The sequence below is a fragment of the Salmo salar genome, chromosome ssa01, assembly GCF_905237065.1.
Source record: "Salmo salar chromosome ssa01, Ssal_v3.1, whole genome shotgun sequence".
In the NCBI taxonomy this organism is placed as follows: Eukaryota; Metazoa; Chordata; class Actinopteri; order Salmoniformes; family Salmonidae; genus Salmo; species Salmo salar.
In genome coordinates, this window is record NC_059442.1 from 142,556,782 (window position 1) to 142,573,412 (window position 16,631).

At 44.9% G+C, this 16,631-nt stretch overlaps 1 protein-coding gene across 2 annotated transcripts; it reads right to left on the minus strand.

Annotated features, from left to right (window-relative positions):
- Positions 1-13,474: 13,474 nt before the first annotated feature.
- On the minus strand, positions 13,475-16,342 carry zmynd19 (zinc finger, MYND-type containing 19). Of its 2 annotated transcripts, none has more exons than XM_014135159.2 (6): positions 15,898-16,342; positions 14,784-14,843; positions 14,524-14,630; positions 14,221-14,361; positions 13,876-14,056; positions 13,475-13,673 (listed from the first exon to the last, which is right to left on the minus strand). In XM_014135159.2, exons 1-6 carry the CDS (start codon positions 15,946-15,948, stop codon positions 13,530-13,532), a joined length of 684 nt encoding a protein of 227 aa, XP_013990634.1. In that variant the 5' UTR covers positions 15,949-16,342; the 3' UTR covers positions 13,475-13,529. The 2 variants fall into 2 exon arrangements, with proteins under 2 accessions (XP_013990634.1, XP_045547326.1); XM_045691370.1 differs by lacking the exon at positions 15,898-16,342 and adding an exon at positions 15,813-15,836.
- Positions 16,343-16,631: the final 289 nt, after the last annotated feature.

A 16,631-nucleotide genomic window follows, 5' to 3' on the forward strand; every position in this document is an offset into this window, starting at 1 on the left:
ATCTTTAATAGACAAAAGAACACGATACAAAAATAAGAAAACCAACAGCCAAACAGTCCTGTCAGGTGCAAAACACTAACAGAAACTATTACCCACAAAACCCAAAGGAAAAACATGCTCCTTATGTGTGACTCCCAATCAGCAACAACGACCTTCAGCTGTGCCTGATTGGGAGCCACACACGGCCCAAAACAAAGAAATACAAAAACATAGAAAAAGGAACATAGAACGCCCACCCAATGTAACACCCTGGCCTAACCAAAATAAAGAACAAAAACCCCTCTCTATGGCCAGGGCGTTACAATTGGACAAGTTTTTCCAATACTTTTGATAAAAAGGTCAAAATAGAAATAGGCCTATAACAGTTAGGATCAGCTTGATCTCCCCCTATAAATAAAGAATGAACCATGGCTGCCTTCCAAGCAATGGGAACCTCCCCAGAGAGGAGAGACAGGTTAAAAAGTTTGTAGATAGGCTTGGCGATGATAGGAGCAGCAACCTTAATTAAGAAGAAAGGGTCTAAACCATCTGACCCAGATGTTTTTTGGGGGTCAAGTTTAAGAAGCTCCTTTAGCACCTTGGACTCAGTGACCGCCTGCAGGGAGAAACTTTGTAGCGGGACAGGGGAAAAATAGGGAGAAGCATCGGGGATAGTCACATTAGAAGGGGTGGGAGATGAGGAAATGTTGAATGGACAAGGTGGCATGGCAGAGTCAAATAGGAATCCTGACTTAATGAAGTGGTGATTAAAGAGCTCAGCCATGTGCTTCTTGTCAGTAACAATCACATCATCAACATTTAGGGACATGGGCAGCTGTGAGGAAGAGGGTTTATTCTCCAGGTCTTTAACCATTTTCCAGAACTTCTTGGGGTTAGACCCACAGAGAGAGAACTGCTCCTTAAAGTAACTAACTTTGGCCTTCCAGATAGCCTGAGTGCACTTATTTCTCATTTGCCTGAACGGGAGCCAGTTAGCCGGAGTATGCATGTGCCTGAGTATGCATGTAACTCCGCAAGATCACGGTCGAACCAGGGGCTGAACCTGTTTTTAATTCTCATTTTCTTTATGTTTGTTAACAATACCACTGAAAATATAAAAAAATGTCCAAGCGTCTTCGACAGAGGGGAATCAAGCTGATTCTATACCATTTTACAGAGGCCAGTTCGTGAAGGTTTGCTCATTCAAGTTTTTTAAGCAAGCGTCTATGACAAATCAGGAAAGCTCGTTTCACTGAGTAGCCATTATGAACACAGGCTGTAATACAGTGATCACTAAGGTCATTACAGAAAACACCAGACTGATACCCATCAGGATTATTTGTGAGGATAACATAGAGGAGAGTAGCCTTTTCTGGGTGTTTGGAGTCATACCTTGTGGGATTGGTAATAATCTGAGAAAGATTTATGGAGTCCCATTGCTTTAGGACTTGGTCAGGTGGTTTAAGCATGTCCCAGTTTAGGTCACCTAGCAGGACACATTCAGACTTAGTGTAAGGGGTCAGGAGAGAGCTTAGGGCAGGTAGGGTACAGGCCGGTGCTGGAAGAGGACGATAGCACCCAGCATCAGTCAACAAAGAGCTATTTGAAAGTTTAATACTTAAAACCAGCAAATCAAATTGTTTGGGGACAGACTTGGTGGAGACAACTGAGCACTGAAGGTGATCGTTGGTAAAGATTGCCACTCCCCCACCTTTGGAAGATGTCTTGTCGAAAAAGGTTACAACCAGAAAGGTTAACATTAGTATTCAAAATACTCTTCCTTAACCACGTCTCAGTAATGACCAACACATCTGGCTTGGAGCTGTGAACCCACGCTTTGAATTGATCCATTTTAGGTAATAAGCTTCTAGTGTTAACATGCAGAAAACCCAGGCTTTTCCGAGAGCAGAAATCAGTGTAGCAGATATCAGAGCACAAGTCAGAATTGTGGCTAGCAACCGTAGATGGGTCAGGGTGTACATGCACATTTCCAGATATCATCAGCAGTAATACAATCAGGGCAAGGCAGAGGACAGGGAGAGCTCTGCAGTGTTGATTTATAACATTTGAATGTGCATTAGATGACAACAAGATCATATTATACAGCAATTTCAGTAACATGAATACAAAGCCGGCGAGAGGTGGTTAGAATAGGATGGAAGGCCAAAAGTCAGTGTAACCAATAGAGAGTCAGAGTCCCGAGTGTGGGAACAAACAGTCTGTCCCACGGTTAGGTAAACAAGAAAGTTCATAGTCAACAAAGCATGCAGGAGTCATGAGGCAAAAAACAAAATAGCAAAATGCACAAGATTTTTTTTAAATATATAACGACTTGGGACTAGTCATTGTAAGTTCAGAGTCACTCGCCCCAACAGTGCGTGTGTGCTGGAGGCGAGCGACAGCTTGGGAGAGAGGGGAGGGGGGCGGTACCTGTACCAGACAGGGGGAGACAGGCCAAGACAGAAGGTGAACAGATCGCCAGGTGGAATTCAAGCAGCAGTGCAGCAGGCAACGGGAGTAGATGTCACCCACTTGGGAGAAGCTTTTATTTCTGGAGGCAGATTTCTTGTAGAAAATGCCAGTGGATGGTCTCTGAACAGCAGGAGGGGGCTTCAAAGACCTCTGGATTTGGGTGGGGCAGGCTGCGAGAGACTCTTGCACTTGTTGGGCCCAAAGGCCTCGACACCTCTCACTTCACACCTCAGTGCTAATTGAAGTTGCATCTGGTCTGTCCTAGCAAGCCTGGCAGCCTTAACTCAGCATTCAGTCCCCATAAAGTTTGGTCAAGTTTGTTGTTAGAGAATGGCTTCCTCTGATTTCGCTCTGTACTCTTGATCCTGTTATAAGTCTGGTCCTAGAACAGAAATCGACTCAGAGAGGGTTATTGTTATAGGAAGGGATTTCAAGGCATAATACACGACACGACGATGAGACAGCCTACATGGAGGTCAGAGACCCGGCAATGTGGTGCCAGGATAACCTCTCCCTCAACGTCACTAAGACAATGGAACTGATCGTGGCATGGACTCAATAAGGTGCTGAAAGCATTCCACAGGGATGCCGGCCCATGTTGACTCCAAAGTTTCCCACAGTTGTCCTTTGGGTGGTAGACCATTCTTGATACACAGGAAACTGTTGAGCGTGAAACACCCAGCAGCATTGCAGTTCTTGACACTAACCAGTGTGCCTGGCACCTACTACCATACCCAGTTCAAAGGCACTTAAATATTGTGTCTTTCCCATTCACCCTCTCAATGGCCCAAATACACAATCCATGTCTCAATTGACTCAAGTCTTAAAAAAATCCTTCTTTAACCTGTCTTCTCCCCTTCATCTTCACACTCCCTAAGTCCAGAACAGACTCCGGGAAACACACAGTACTACATGGAACTCTATTCCACACCAAGTTACTCATGCAAGAAGTAAAATCAGATTGAAAAAAAAAACACCTTATGGAACAACAAACTGTGAGGAGACACATGCTAGCACACGCACTCCACACATAATAGTATTGTTGTATGGTGGTATTGTACATTTTGTGTTGTGGATAAGTAGTGGTGTAGTAATGTTATATGATCTGTTTTATTTGTAATTTTTTGTGTGATGTGCCTTAATGTGTTTGGACCACAGGAAGAATAGCCGCTGCCTTGGCAACAGCTAATTGGGATCCCTAATAAAATACATGGATTGAAGTGGATTTAACAAGTGACATCAATAAGGTATCATAGATTTCACCTGGACAGTCATGGAAAGAGCAGGTGTTCTTAATATGTTGTACACTCTATGTACACATCTACCTCCCTGTACCCCTGCACGTCGACTCGGTACTGGTACCCCATGTATAGTAGAGTTATTGTTAATCATTGGGAATTTATTTATTGCGTTATTATTTTTCTATTTTTTCTCTGCATTATTGGGAAGGGCCCATAAGTAAGAATCACTGTTAGTCTATACCTGTTGTTTTTGAAAACGTGACATATAAAATTAGATATGATATTTGTAACATGCTCTGATACTCACCAACAGGTCATTCAGAAAGTATTCAGACCCCTTGACTTTTTCCACATTTTGTTACATTACAGCCTTATTGAAAAATTGATTAAATTGCCCCCCCCCCCCATCAATCTACAGACAATACACCATAATAACAAAGCAAAAACAGCTTTAGAAATTTGTGCAAATGTATAATAAATAAAAAACAGAAATTTCACATTTACATAAGTATTCAGACCCTTTACTCAGTACTTTGTTGAAGCACCTTTGGCAGCGATTACAGCTTCAAGTCTTCTTGGGTATGACACTACAAGCTTGGCACACCTCTATTTGGGGAGTTTCTCCCATTCTTCTCTGTGGATCCTATCAAGCTCTGTCAGGTTGGATGGAGAGCGTTTCTGCACGGCTATTTTCAAGTCTCTCCAGAGATGTTCGATCGGGTTCAAGTCCGGGCTCATTTACTCAAGGACATTCAGAGACTTGTCCCAAAGCCACTCCTGCATTGTCTTGGCTGCGTGCTTAGGGTCATTGTCCTGTTTGACCTCTTGTCCTGTCGGTCCTCTTGGTGATGGGCAGGCTCTAACAGCACCCTTTGGAAGTGATGGCCGTTACAGTACAGGTATAGGCTGTGTTGGTGGCCTCGGCTGTACGGACCTTCACCGCCACACAGGGGCCAACCTCTTCCCCAGGCCCCAATGCACACACACTCAGCTGGTACAGGGTTCCTGGGGACAGACCACCCACTATAGCCCTAGCAAAGAGAAATGTACAAAATACATTTGGTGTTATGGTAAATGTTTAAGGCTGCTGTTAGTAAAATCTGCATTGACTGGAGTAGCATAATTTACCCCAGCTCTATTAGCGCTTGACCACGATACAGTTGATACACCTTGGGCTTTAGCTTGCCCGCCGGTGAAACCCAACTCCGTCGCACATGAGACGCTGTGCATCCAATCACATGCAGCTCCTGTGGAGGACCAGGCCTTGTCCCTCCATCCTCTGATTCTATGGCCAATAGCACAGGGTCACTGCAGGTGCCCCCATCAGAGGTAGAGTGGAGCAGTCAATGAGAGTTCATGTCCATGTTTGAGGATGAAGACAGACATGGTCACATGACTTAGGGTTCCAAGATAGAGAACAGTCTCTGTCCAGAAGGCTGAGGACCGAAAAAGAGTATCAGGCAACTGCTTACACAATGATACCTTTTGATATTGGTTGACTATTTCCAATTCTACATTGAATGACACAATGTTGCTTGTCCATGTAACAATTTTTATTTTTTCATTTATGTTTCCTCTAAAAATATTATGATCCTTGGAGTGGGTCTATTTGGTGAAAAGGTCCCTATAATAAAACTCCTTAACGTTCCTGCAGTCAGCTGACCTGTATATGATCTCTAGCCCATTCTCAAGGAAACACTTCTCCTAGGACACAGTGCAGGCCCCCAATGGGAGGAGTCTAGTTGTCAGGGGTTTGGAAAGCAGCTACAGGTTCCTAAGACATGAGTTCACTTCCTCCCTGAGCTCCTGGCCAATGGAGGGAGAGCTGGAGAGAGACTGGAGGGGAGTCAGAATGGGATTGAGACCACAGGAGGTTGGTAGTACCTTAATTGGGGAGGATGGGCACGTAGTAATGGATGGAGCAGAATGGTATGAAATACATCAAACATTGTTTCCATGTGCTTGATGCCATTCGTTCCGTTCCAGCCATTATTATGAGCCGTCCTCCCCTCAGCAGCCTCCCCTGATTGAGACATAAATGTAAGTAACAACAAAATGTACATTTCATTGGTTGAGGTGTTGTTTATCCCTATTGAAAAGAGTATGCCATTGTCATTTTAATGTAATTATACCACCAATAATTGATAACTAATGGATATTGATATATAATCAAACTTATATAGTAATATGATCAATACAGTAATAGACATCCTATTGATATTAGCCTATTTTTCAAGCTATGTAATAACTGACCAACCAAGCATACATGGCATTCCAAGTTTGTTGGAATAACCTGGTTCAACAGAGATGTTCCAGAGAGTACTGTAATGAGCCAATATTCAGTCGCTACTCGACAAACCTGTGCTCTCACGTGTAACATTCCAGCTGTTCGTGACAATACTTTCACTGCCTTGTGAGAGTGTCACGTCCTGACCATAGAGAGCTCTTATTTTCTATGGTAGAGTAGGTCAGGGCGTGACTGGGGGGGTTTATCTAGTTTATTTATTTCTATGTTGTGGTTTTTGTATGATTCCCAATTAGAGGCAGCTGGTCATCGTTGTCTCTAATTGGGGATCATATTTAAGTAGTTGTTTTTCCCCACCTGTGTTTGTGGGGTATTATTTTGAGTTAGTGCATGTAGCACCTCTTTAGTCACGTTTTGTTTATTCTTTATTGTTTTTGTATTTTGGCTAAGTTTCACATATTAATAAAGATGTGGAACGATACTCACGCTGCGCCTTGGTCCTTCTCTACACACAAACGTGACAGAATATCCCACCACCCACGGACCAAGCAGCATGCCCAGGAGGAGCAGGGATCCTGGGCATGGGAGGAAAGCCAGGAGTGGAGGACATCCTGGATTTGGGATGAAATAATGGCAGGAGACAAAAGCCTGCCCTGGAAGCAGGCGGAAGCAGCGAGGGAGGAGAATCTGCGACTCCGGGGTTCACGACCACGAAGACAGCCCGAAAGACACGCCACATTTTTTGGGGGGGGGGCACACGGGTTGGTCGGCGAAGCCGAGGGGTGAGTCTGAGAGCAAAGAGGAATATTGGGAGAGACTGAGCGAGGAGTACTGTGAGATAGTTGAGGGGTGTGATGAGAGAGAGCTGTTGGTTTGGCGTAGTATGTACGCCATTTTCCCTGAGGAGCATGTCAGCCGTCAGATGCCACCTGAGTCAGCTCCCCGTACTCATCCCGAGAAGTGTGTTAAAGTTCCAGTACAAATGAGGCCGGCTATACGCACCAGGTCTCCAGTGCGCCTTCACAGCCCAGTACGTCCTGTGCCAACTCTCCGTACTCACCGTGGGGAGCGTGTGACCGGTCAGGCACCATGTTTTGCGGTGATACGCACGGTGTCTCCAGTGCGTATTCACAGCCCAGTGCGTCCTGTGCCAGCGCCCCACACTTGCCGGGCTAAAGTGAGCATCCAGCCAGGACGGATTGTGCCAGCTCTACGCTCCAGACCTCCAGTGAGCCTCCACAGCCCAGTATGTCCTGTGCCTGCTCCTCGCACTCTCACTGAAGTGCGTGTGCCCAGTCGGGTACGTCCTGTGCCTGCTCCTCGCACTCGCCCTGAAGTGCGTGTCACCATTCTGGCGCTACCTGTTCCAGCTCCACGCACCAAGCCTCCAGTGCGCCTTCCCAGTCCAGAGCTTCCAGCAACAGTTCCCGGTCCGAAGCTTCCCGGTGACGGTTCCCGGTCCAGAGCTTCCGGCGACGGTTCACGGTCCGGAGCCTCCTGAGACGGTCCACGGTCCGGACCCTCCTGGTTTTGCGGTCTTGGGGGGGGGGGGGGGTACTGTCATGTCCTGACCATAGAGAGCTCTTATTTTGTATGGTAGAGTAGGTCAGGGCGTGACTGGGGGGTTTATCTAGTTTATTTATTTCTGTGTTGGGTTTTTTGTCTGATTCCCAATTAGAGGCAGCTGGTCATCGTTGTCTCTAATTGGGGATCATATTTAAGTAGTTGTTTTTCCCACCTGTGTTTGTGGGATATTATTTTGAGTTAGTGCATGTAGCACCTCTTTAGTCACGTTTTGTTTATTCTTTATTGTTTTTGTATTTTGGCTAAGTTCACATATTAATAAAGATGTGGAACGATACTCACACTGTGCCTTGGTCCTTCTCTACACACAAATGTGACAGAGAGAGAATGGAAAGGGTGAGGGGCTGTGCTTCAGCCAGGAATCTATCTGGCTACACTATGATAGACTGTGAAATATTTTCCATGTTCTCTAATGGTACAGTGATAGCGAGATGAATGCTTCTTGATGACAGAATGAGCCAGGCCCTAGGGTGTCAGATGGAGTGACGTACATACATGGCAGCGAACCAGGAACTGTCCTGGTCTTCTGTTTGTAAGCAGTAAAGAAGGGAATCAAGCAGACTGGGGAAGGAGGGGCTATCCAGCACCAGAGCGTGTCCATCTTCTGTTACTAGGCAACTCAATGCAAAACAGGCTGTCTGTCCCGCCTCTGGCTCAGCCACCTCACTCATCAGGGCTTGTAGACGGTGAACCTGGAGAGATTAACAAAACAATACCCCTTTGAATAACAGAGCTTGGTGTGGATTCAAAATCAAGATAACCTGTCAGTGTCAATCTTTGATTAAACAATCTGAGGTAGTGAAGCAATAACACAATTCCTACTGGCATGGCATTCTGAGATGAGTAGCGCAGTATCATGGCAGCGCTGTGTTTTGCCACACAAGACCTTATCCCCCTGTGTCCTTGCCTCTGTCCGATGTGGCTTTGTGCCAGGAGGCTTAAGGTGCTGGGGACTGAGGGGTGGCGTAACAAGCCTTGGCAGGCCACCTTACACAGGGACAGCCTGGCCAGGATCAGGGCAGCAGAGTTGACTGTTCTCCCGTCCTTGGTCCAGCAGGTTCAACAGGCTGGTCAAAACCTGCCCAAACACAGCCTGGTCTCTCTGTAGCCACCCACGCCCAGCCAAGCTCTCAACCTGAGAGAGAGGGATGATTCAAGTCAGAGGGTTACTGGTAAGGCTGCCACACCCACACACCAAAGAGGCTAAGGCACCAGCAGCATTCATCACAATGTCTGGATCATGTCTGGTTAGGAGTTGCCCTAGAGTCCCAACAAGGCCGTTGCTCCACTTTGGAGCCATGGCCTGCAGCTGCTGCACAACCTCTTTCCACCAGGACTCCAAGAAGATAGGCTGCAGTACTGCAAAGCCTGAATGAGCAGAGGGAAAAAACATTAACCACCGGTCAAGAGCTGCCACATTGTAAAGCCAGACATTAATATACTTTAGAGATTATGTATGTGCGTCTCAGAACCATGGTAATACAAATTACAAACAGTAGCAGTAAACATTATTATTTTCAGTAGTCACAATAAACTCAGGCGTAGTCAAGGGAAGCCAGCTTCCAGCCTCCATATGACTTATTGGTGTGACATGGGTCAGGACAGGCCATCAGTTGTCATGTGTGGTATTATTTCAGGACTTTAGTGCCTTTGTGGTTAATATAACCTTTATTTAAAAAGGCAAGTCAGTTAAGAACAAATTCTTATTTACAATGACGGCCTACCCCAGCCAACGCTGGGCCAATTGTGCACCGCCCTATGGGACTCCCAATCACAGCCATATGTGATACAGCCTGGATTCAAACCAGGGACTGTAGTGACGCCGCTTGCAGTGAGATGCAGTGCCTTAGACTGCTGTGCCACTCGGGAGCCCTATAAAAAGGGAGTCTAAGTTTAATGATTTGGATATGATTGCCTGTGTAGCGTTCCAACAAGATGCAGTCTGTCTTACAATAATACCCATTTAATTCTATTAACATAAGCTTTAAATACTCACTGGGTCGGTGCTGAGTGAGAGTTGTGGCTCAGATACAGACGTGTGAAATCCATAAAGGCTGTCCATTAAGTCCAGTTAAATATCCACTGTGCTCAGGTGTGCAAAAATATTGTTCTGTTGAAAGCATTGCAATCTGTCCGTTAGTGCTATGATAACACCATTCGAGCATCTGGGCAAATTGTACCGCAACTAAGATAGACTTGTGACATTTTCTAGTAGCAGTCGCAGTGTTTTTCCACAAAAAAATGTTTATCCTTTAACCGCTTTTTCACATCGGCCCTAATTCAATATAGTGAGGGTTTCTCACTCCTCTGCCTGGGTTGGGTTCGCTTGGGGAATGTTAAGGAGGGGATAAACATCACAGGCTCCTTATGCTCCTATCTCTGGTCCCAGAGAGCTGCACAGTACCAGACCAGCCCACTGATCACCATGTTGACATTGAGTAAAGGTTATTCATTCCATTTTACTTAGACACACATTAAACTGTCCAGGCTCCTTTATTTGTACATTTGCCCACTGTCCCCTTTTTACTCTAGTTTATTCACACCTGCAAATAGACTTAGGCAATAGCCTACATTTTCAAGGGGTAAGGATCTGATTTTACAAGCTCCACAATAAATTCCCTGCTCTCATTTTCTGAGCCTAACCCTGATATGCAGCCCCTAAAAATTGCCTCTATGTAAAACCATTATAATATGCTAAATGAAAGATTGACCGTTTCGTAAATATACAGTACATTCGGAAAGTATTGAGTCCCCTGGATTTTTCCCACATTTTGATGCATAACAGCCTTATTCTAAAATTGATTAAATATCATCTGTCAGGTTGGATGGGGAGCGTCGCTGCACTGCTATTTTCAGGTCTCTCCAGAGATGTTCGATCAGGTTCAAGTCCGGGCCACTCAAGGACATTGAGACTTGTCCTGTAGCCTCTCCTGCGTTGACTTGGCTGTGTGCCTAGGGACCATCGCCCCAGTCTGAGGTCCTGCACACTCTGGAGCAGGTTTTCATCAAGGATCTCTCTGTACTTTACTTGATTGATCTTTCCCACGATCCTGACTAATCTCCCAGTCCCTGCCGCTGAAAAACTGTTGCACCACCATGCTTCACCGTAGGGGTGGTGCCAGGTTTCCTCCAGATGTAGCGCTTGGCATTCAATCTTGGTTTCATCAGACCAGAGAATCTTGTTTCTCATGGTCTGAGTCCTTTAGGTGCCTTTTGGCAAACACCAAGCAGGCTGTCATGTGCTTTTTACTGAGGAGTGGCTTCCATCTGGCCACTTTACCAGGCTTTACAAGGCCTTATTGGTGGAGTGCTGCAGAGATGGTTGTCCTTCTGGAAGGTTCTCCCATCTCCACAGAGGAACTCTGGAGCTGTCAGAGTGACCATCGTGTTCTTGGTCACCTCCATGACAAAGGCTCTTCTCCCCCGATTGCTCAGTTTGGCCGGGCGTCCAGCTCTAGGAAGTCTTGGTGGTGCCAAACTTCTTCCATTTAAGAATGATGGAGGCCAGTGTGTTCTTGGGGACCTTCAATGCTGCAGACATTTTTTGATACCCTTCCCCAGATCTGTACCTCGACACAATCCTGTCTCGGCACTCTATGGACAATTCCTTTGACCCAATGGCTTGGTTTTTGCTCTGACATGCATGGTCAACTGTGGGACCTTACATAGACAGTTGTGTTCCTTCCAAATCATGTCCAATCAATTGAATTTACTACAGGTGGACTCCAATCAAGTTGTAGAAACATCTCAAGGATGATCGATGGAAACAGGATGCAACTGAGCTCAATTTCAAGTCTCATAGCAAAGGGTCTGAATACTTATGTAAATAAGGTATTTCTGTTTTTATTTTTAATACATTTGCAAACATTTCTAAAAACCTGTTTTCATTTTGTCATTATGGGGTATTGTGTGTAGATTGATGAGGAACAAAAATATTTAATACATTTTAGAATAAGGCTGTAGCGTAACAAAATGTGGAAAAAGTCAAGGGGTCTGAATACTTTCCGAATGCACTGTATCCAAATGAACCAACATCATAAATCATAGGCAAGTGAAAAACAGACATTTTTGTGGTGTCATACCAAGAGGGTCTCTTAAACTCCCACAAGGGTCATACATCAATGTGAAACATTTTATTTCATTTTACAGTTATCCCCAACTTTAGTCTTTATTCTGATTAATGCTTTTTCCTTTACCAATTAAAAAAAATAATAATTTAGACACCCAATGGTCCAAACTCTCCCTCCCCCTAAAAAAATATAATAGTGGGGTATGTTAAAACAACTCAGTGCAGTGTTATGAACCGGTCTACATACATAACTAACAATCAACGTGTTGCATGTATTACATCTGTCTGCTTGTTACATGCTAGATCTGTGAATGTTTGTCAGGATTCATCATCAACTAAAGAGACAACAGGAAGACTAATGCCACATTCAAAACAACTGGGAAATCTCAGACTTCCGACTTCAGTGCATTCAAGAAAACTGGGAAGTCAGAAAAAAACTAGCTCCAATTGGGAAAATAATTTTGAATGGTCATGGAACTCAATTCCAAGTCGTAAGCTGGCATCTTTCTAGAGCTCCGACTTTCCGACCTAAAGATCACCAATGTCATGATTGGACCTTGGTTATTTCTGAATTCCCAGTTGTCTTGAAAGCACCTTAATCTCATTCCCAGACACTTCTGCCCAAATGTGCAAAGAGCCCGGTAGACCAACGGTTCAAACTTCTCCAGCCAACACAGAAAAACCAAGAGAAACTCCCAGCGCATAGGCATTGGCTTAATTTACCAATCATCTCCCACAACACCTTCTCCTAATTCTACCCTGTATGCTAGCACAACCCAAGCACAGAGTCAGACGACTAGCTAAAATTAAACTACAAGTACTTTACTCAGGTCACTCCCATAAAATGCTATGGTCACTACCACTAAAAGCCAACTTTGAATCATTGATGTACCAGGCTTATATTCACTGTGTGGAATAGCATGGGAGCGAGGTTACAGGAAGACAAACTTTGAGCAGGTGTGCATGAATAGTACACTGAGGGGGTGATCTGTAAAATGTATTATTTCATCTACGATCACTTGGACATAGAACAGATCTCTTTAATGACTGATGTGTAGAAAACAAAACATTAGGGCCATTTCATACAATCCAAGAACAAACTGACGTAGCCTGTCCAATGGCCAACCTGGGTTTAAGTTGTTCCCAGGACATCCCTTAAACGTTAGCGACAGGGTGTGAGCGTCTGGAAGGGAAACCGAACAGATCGCATCAAGAGACAGATTCATTCAGGGATGTTCAACACAGGAAAGTAACAATGCCTCTACAAGTGATCAAGTCCAAAAATCAATAACCCCTTCCCACCCTCCCCAAAAACTAAGTGACAAAATAATAATACACAGACAAAAGCACCCCCCCCCCAATGTTCAACACTTTATCTATATCCTTCAGTCCATAATGGCAGCACACACAATACTGCTAGTGTGAAACAGCATGGAAAATCTGTTTTATGTTGGTCTTGGAGCATGACAGGAAGGTGTCTTGAGTATGTGCACCAAAGGTCCAAGAGGGAGTAGTAGTACAGTGGAAAGGTCCATGTCCATTGTACCAGGTGAACAGCAGGCACTGTCATCCCTATATCCCTGTACACACGGCATTACTGGTTGGTGGGTGGGAGTAAGGAGAAAGCTGATGACAACTGTAATCAATTGTAGTCCAAAAGAAGCATGGACAGTTTCATCCATGTGACCTCTTCTTACTCAAACATACAAATTCATAGCAGCAGGTAGAGCTCCAGGAGGATCTCCCTCTCCAAAAAAAAGCAAGTTATGGAGATTTGTCAGTTCTGTGAACTGGTTGTAGTTTTTTTTTTTTATCTTCCCACCCTTTCAACCAACCAACATTGTCCTCTGTCATTCGTCTCTGTCAGCAGATTCTTCTCCCCCCCCCCGCACTTCATTTCCACCCCCCAATTCCCCTATTCTGGTGATTGATTCAGAGATCATCGCTCAGGTTCAGACTCCAGGGCTAGGACCCTCTTGCGCTCCCGACACTGCTTCTTGTGGGCGGGCCAGTCCCTCTGCTGGCATTGGGAGCCACAGTAGCGAGCCACCTGACAGCGGCCACAGATGTTGAACTCTCTAAGCTGTGGGCAGATGGAATACAAAGTCAGACTGGTGGAACGACACTATACTGAGACTATTATATTAAACACCTCAAAATAGCAACAATAATCTATGTTAGCCTCTGATCACAAATATCCTCAAAGCCATGTACTTCAGCACTCCCTTCCCAAGAGTGAGTGAAAATAACAGAAAAGAGCAGAATATATGGGTAGCAGTACATACTCTCCTCTCGATGAGCGAGCAGGGTGGGTAGTGACACTCGTAGTAAGTACAGGAGCACTCCTCCTCCTCCACCAGCTCTCCGTTAGCATTGTAGTAGCGGGTACGACTGAGCTCCAGGTACTGCTCCTCTACGGGGTCAGCTGGTACCTGCTGGATGGCCAGCCAGTACAAAGACTGCTCTCTACAGGGATAGAAAAAAAGACAAGTTCAAAGTTATGCCAAGTCTGAATAATCTTGTATTTTCTCAATATTATGTTGTCTTTTCCTCAGTAAAGAAGTGATGAGTACTAGAAGAGCAGAATATAGCTCTAGTAATTGTAGTGGTGAAGTGCACAGCTGTAATACCTTTGCTTGCTGGAGATTTCCTCTGGTTTGGGGCTCCAACCCACGGGGACCAGTCGCAAGTTGTCCAGACGGTTATCCACTGTAACAGAGTTTATGTGGACTACTTGGAAGCTGGGAGCGATGCCTCCTCTGTGTTTCTCCCTGGATAAACATTAAAATCGCCTTTTGACTCAACCAGTCTGCCAGCATCACACACTGAATATGAAGCACGTAGTTTGTTTGATAAAGGCAAAAATCTGCCCTAACCGACAGACTATGAGGATGTATTTAGGAGCAGATTGTGGGGATGGGACACCAACTCACCAGAGCAGCTCGTGCAGTGGCCTGCCAGCCCAGCGCCCTTTGCCAATGTCGAAGGCATAAGCAAAGATCTTTGCCCCATTGCCATCTGCATCTACCTCCATGCGTGCCTGAAAAATATAGTGTAACATAGATTTATTTATCCCAGGCCTCATAGTCAAGACAAGTGCAGTTGTTTATACCAGGGCCAGGATAGAGTGGGAATGGTCTCTGACTAGAATGACCCTCACACACAACCTCCACATAAATCCTCACCCACTTACCTCAAAAGCATAGTTCTCCACCAATGGTATGTCCTGTTCATCGATCAGTGTGTACTTTGTCTGCAAAATAATGTACAGTTATTGCCACATGTAATGTGGGTTTACACAATTATTGTGTGGAATTAACAACAATGGGGCGAGATTACAACAATGAGGTGTGTGAGATGACCCCAAAATCAGATGACCTAACACATGTGATGGTATAATCAAGACCCTGAGTCAAGTTACATTTGCTTTGAGTATGTTAGCATTCATGAAACATTGCTATCGATCACACTGACTGGCACGCAAAAGCACAACGTTGTTGGACTATTATATATGGTCTCTAGGTGAATGTTCCAGGGGGTCACTCCATTACACGTGATATGTCCAAGTGGTTCTCATTTCTACAAGTGACATTTCAATGTTTACCAACTGTCCTAGCTAAAAACATGAGGAGACAAATATTCAAGTCACTGTTCAAATTCGTCTGGTAAAAACTGTTTGACGTAGCTACCCTAAACAAAACACTAGCTAGGCGTAGCTACATGTCAATAATGGCACATAGGAGACTAAGTTTGGCAGCCTTCAAATGTAAAGACAAAAATTAAGATCGTTTTTTAAATAAAATAAATACCGTTGTTAGCTAAAACAAAGGTAACAAACGTTACTTGAGAGCTGTCATGCCGGTGTTTCTTATAGAGCGTGGCAATGGCTTCCTACTACTTCACTAGCCAGTGTCGCCAGTTAGCTACATTACAATTTGCTTGACCGTTTGTGAAGTGTGCATTTGGATGCCAGGATATTTTTTACTTTTTTAACATTGACCCATGCCATCGTTGCGTCCATAAATGAGCTAGTTAGCTACGAACGTTGGTTAAATGTAACTAGCTTCAGCATGGCTAGCTAATTAATAGGTTGTTCTGGACGGCTTCGAGAGAAAACAAATCCAGCGAAACATTTATATTAGGCCACCTAGAATTCTAAAAGGATCCACGACTTATGTCTGTCTGTTTTCCATATTAAAACATATTCAATGCCAGCCATCACCTATCTCAACGAGCCATTTTGTAAGCACTTTTGTGATCCCCTCCCCTTCTTGTCGCACACATGGCAGTCCCCGGATCCAGCTCACCTTCCCGGCCACACGGCCAAGTCGAACAATCCCGAGCTTGAAATCCGACATTGGAAGAGCGGTCGATCAAGGGGCGAAATGTAAGAACAGGCGAGGCGATTTACTCGTGTAAAAGTCGTCAGGGCGACCCCCCAGACCCGACTTACTGCCAGTTTGGTTAAATAGGGTCAATCGATGGCCGAATTTGGTCCTCCCCACCGGCTAACAAACCTCCGTGACACACCGCTGGCGTAGAAGAAAGCAAGGCAAGATTTGGGGGAGGGTACGAAGAAGCTAAACATTTTTCAACCACTGAGAATACAGCTTTGCAAAGCTTCAGTCCAATCCAAAAAAGCGTTACATAGTTTGTGTTCTTAATCTATTGTCCTATCCGATTCTCCAATCAAAGACGGGGATTTATTTTGAGCACCACTCATTTCTCTCCTGACGCCATCAAGTTTCTACTGCTTGTTCCTGTGTATTCCGACAGTGCTCTGTCATTTTAGCGCGAAAACAGAAGCGGTAGGGTTGCCGGGTGCCAGGCAGGAGTAGCCCATGGATGGAACGACGCTTGGATTGCCCTGCCCTGTTTTATGTGATTGTAATCCCTGTTAGATTCCGAGTAGATTTCGAGTAGGCCTAGCTATTCGATTCAGAGTACATTTCTACACTCTGATTCAAGTGTTCTGCGTTATTTAGTCCAGTGGTTCTCAAACCTAGACATTTCACAATTGTATTGTAGCCCTGAACTAACT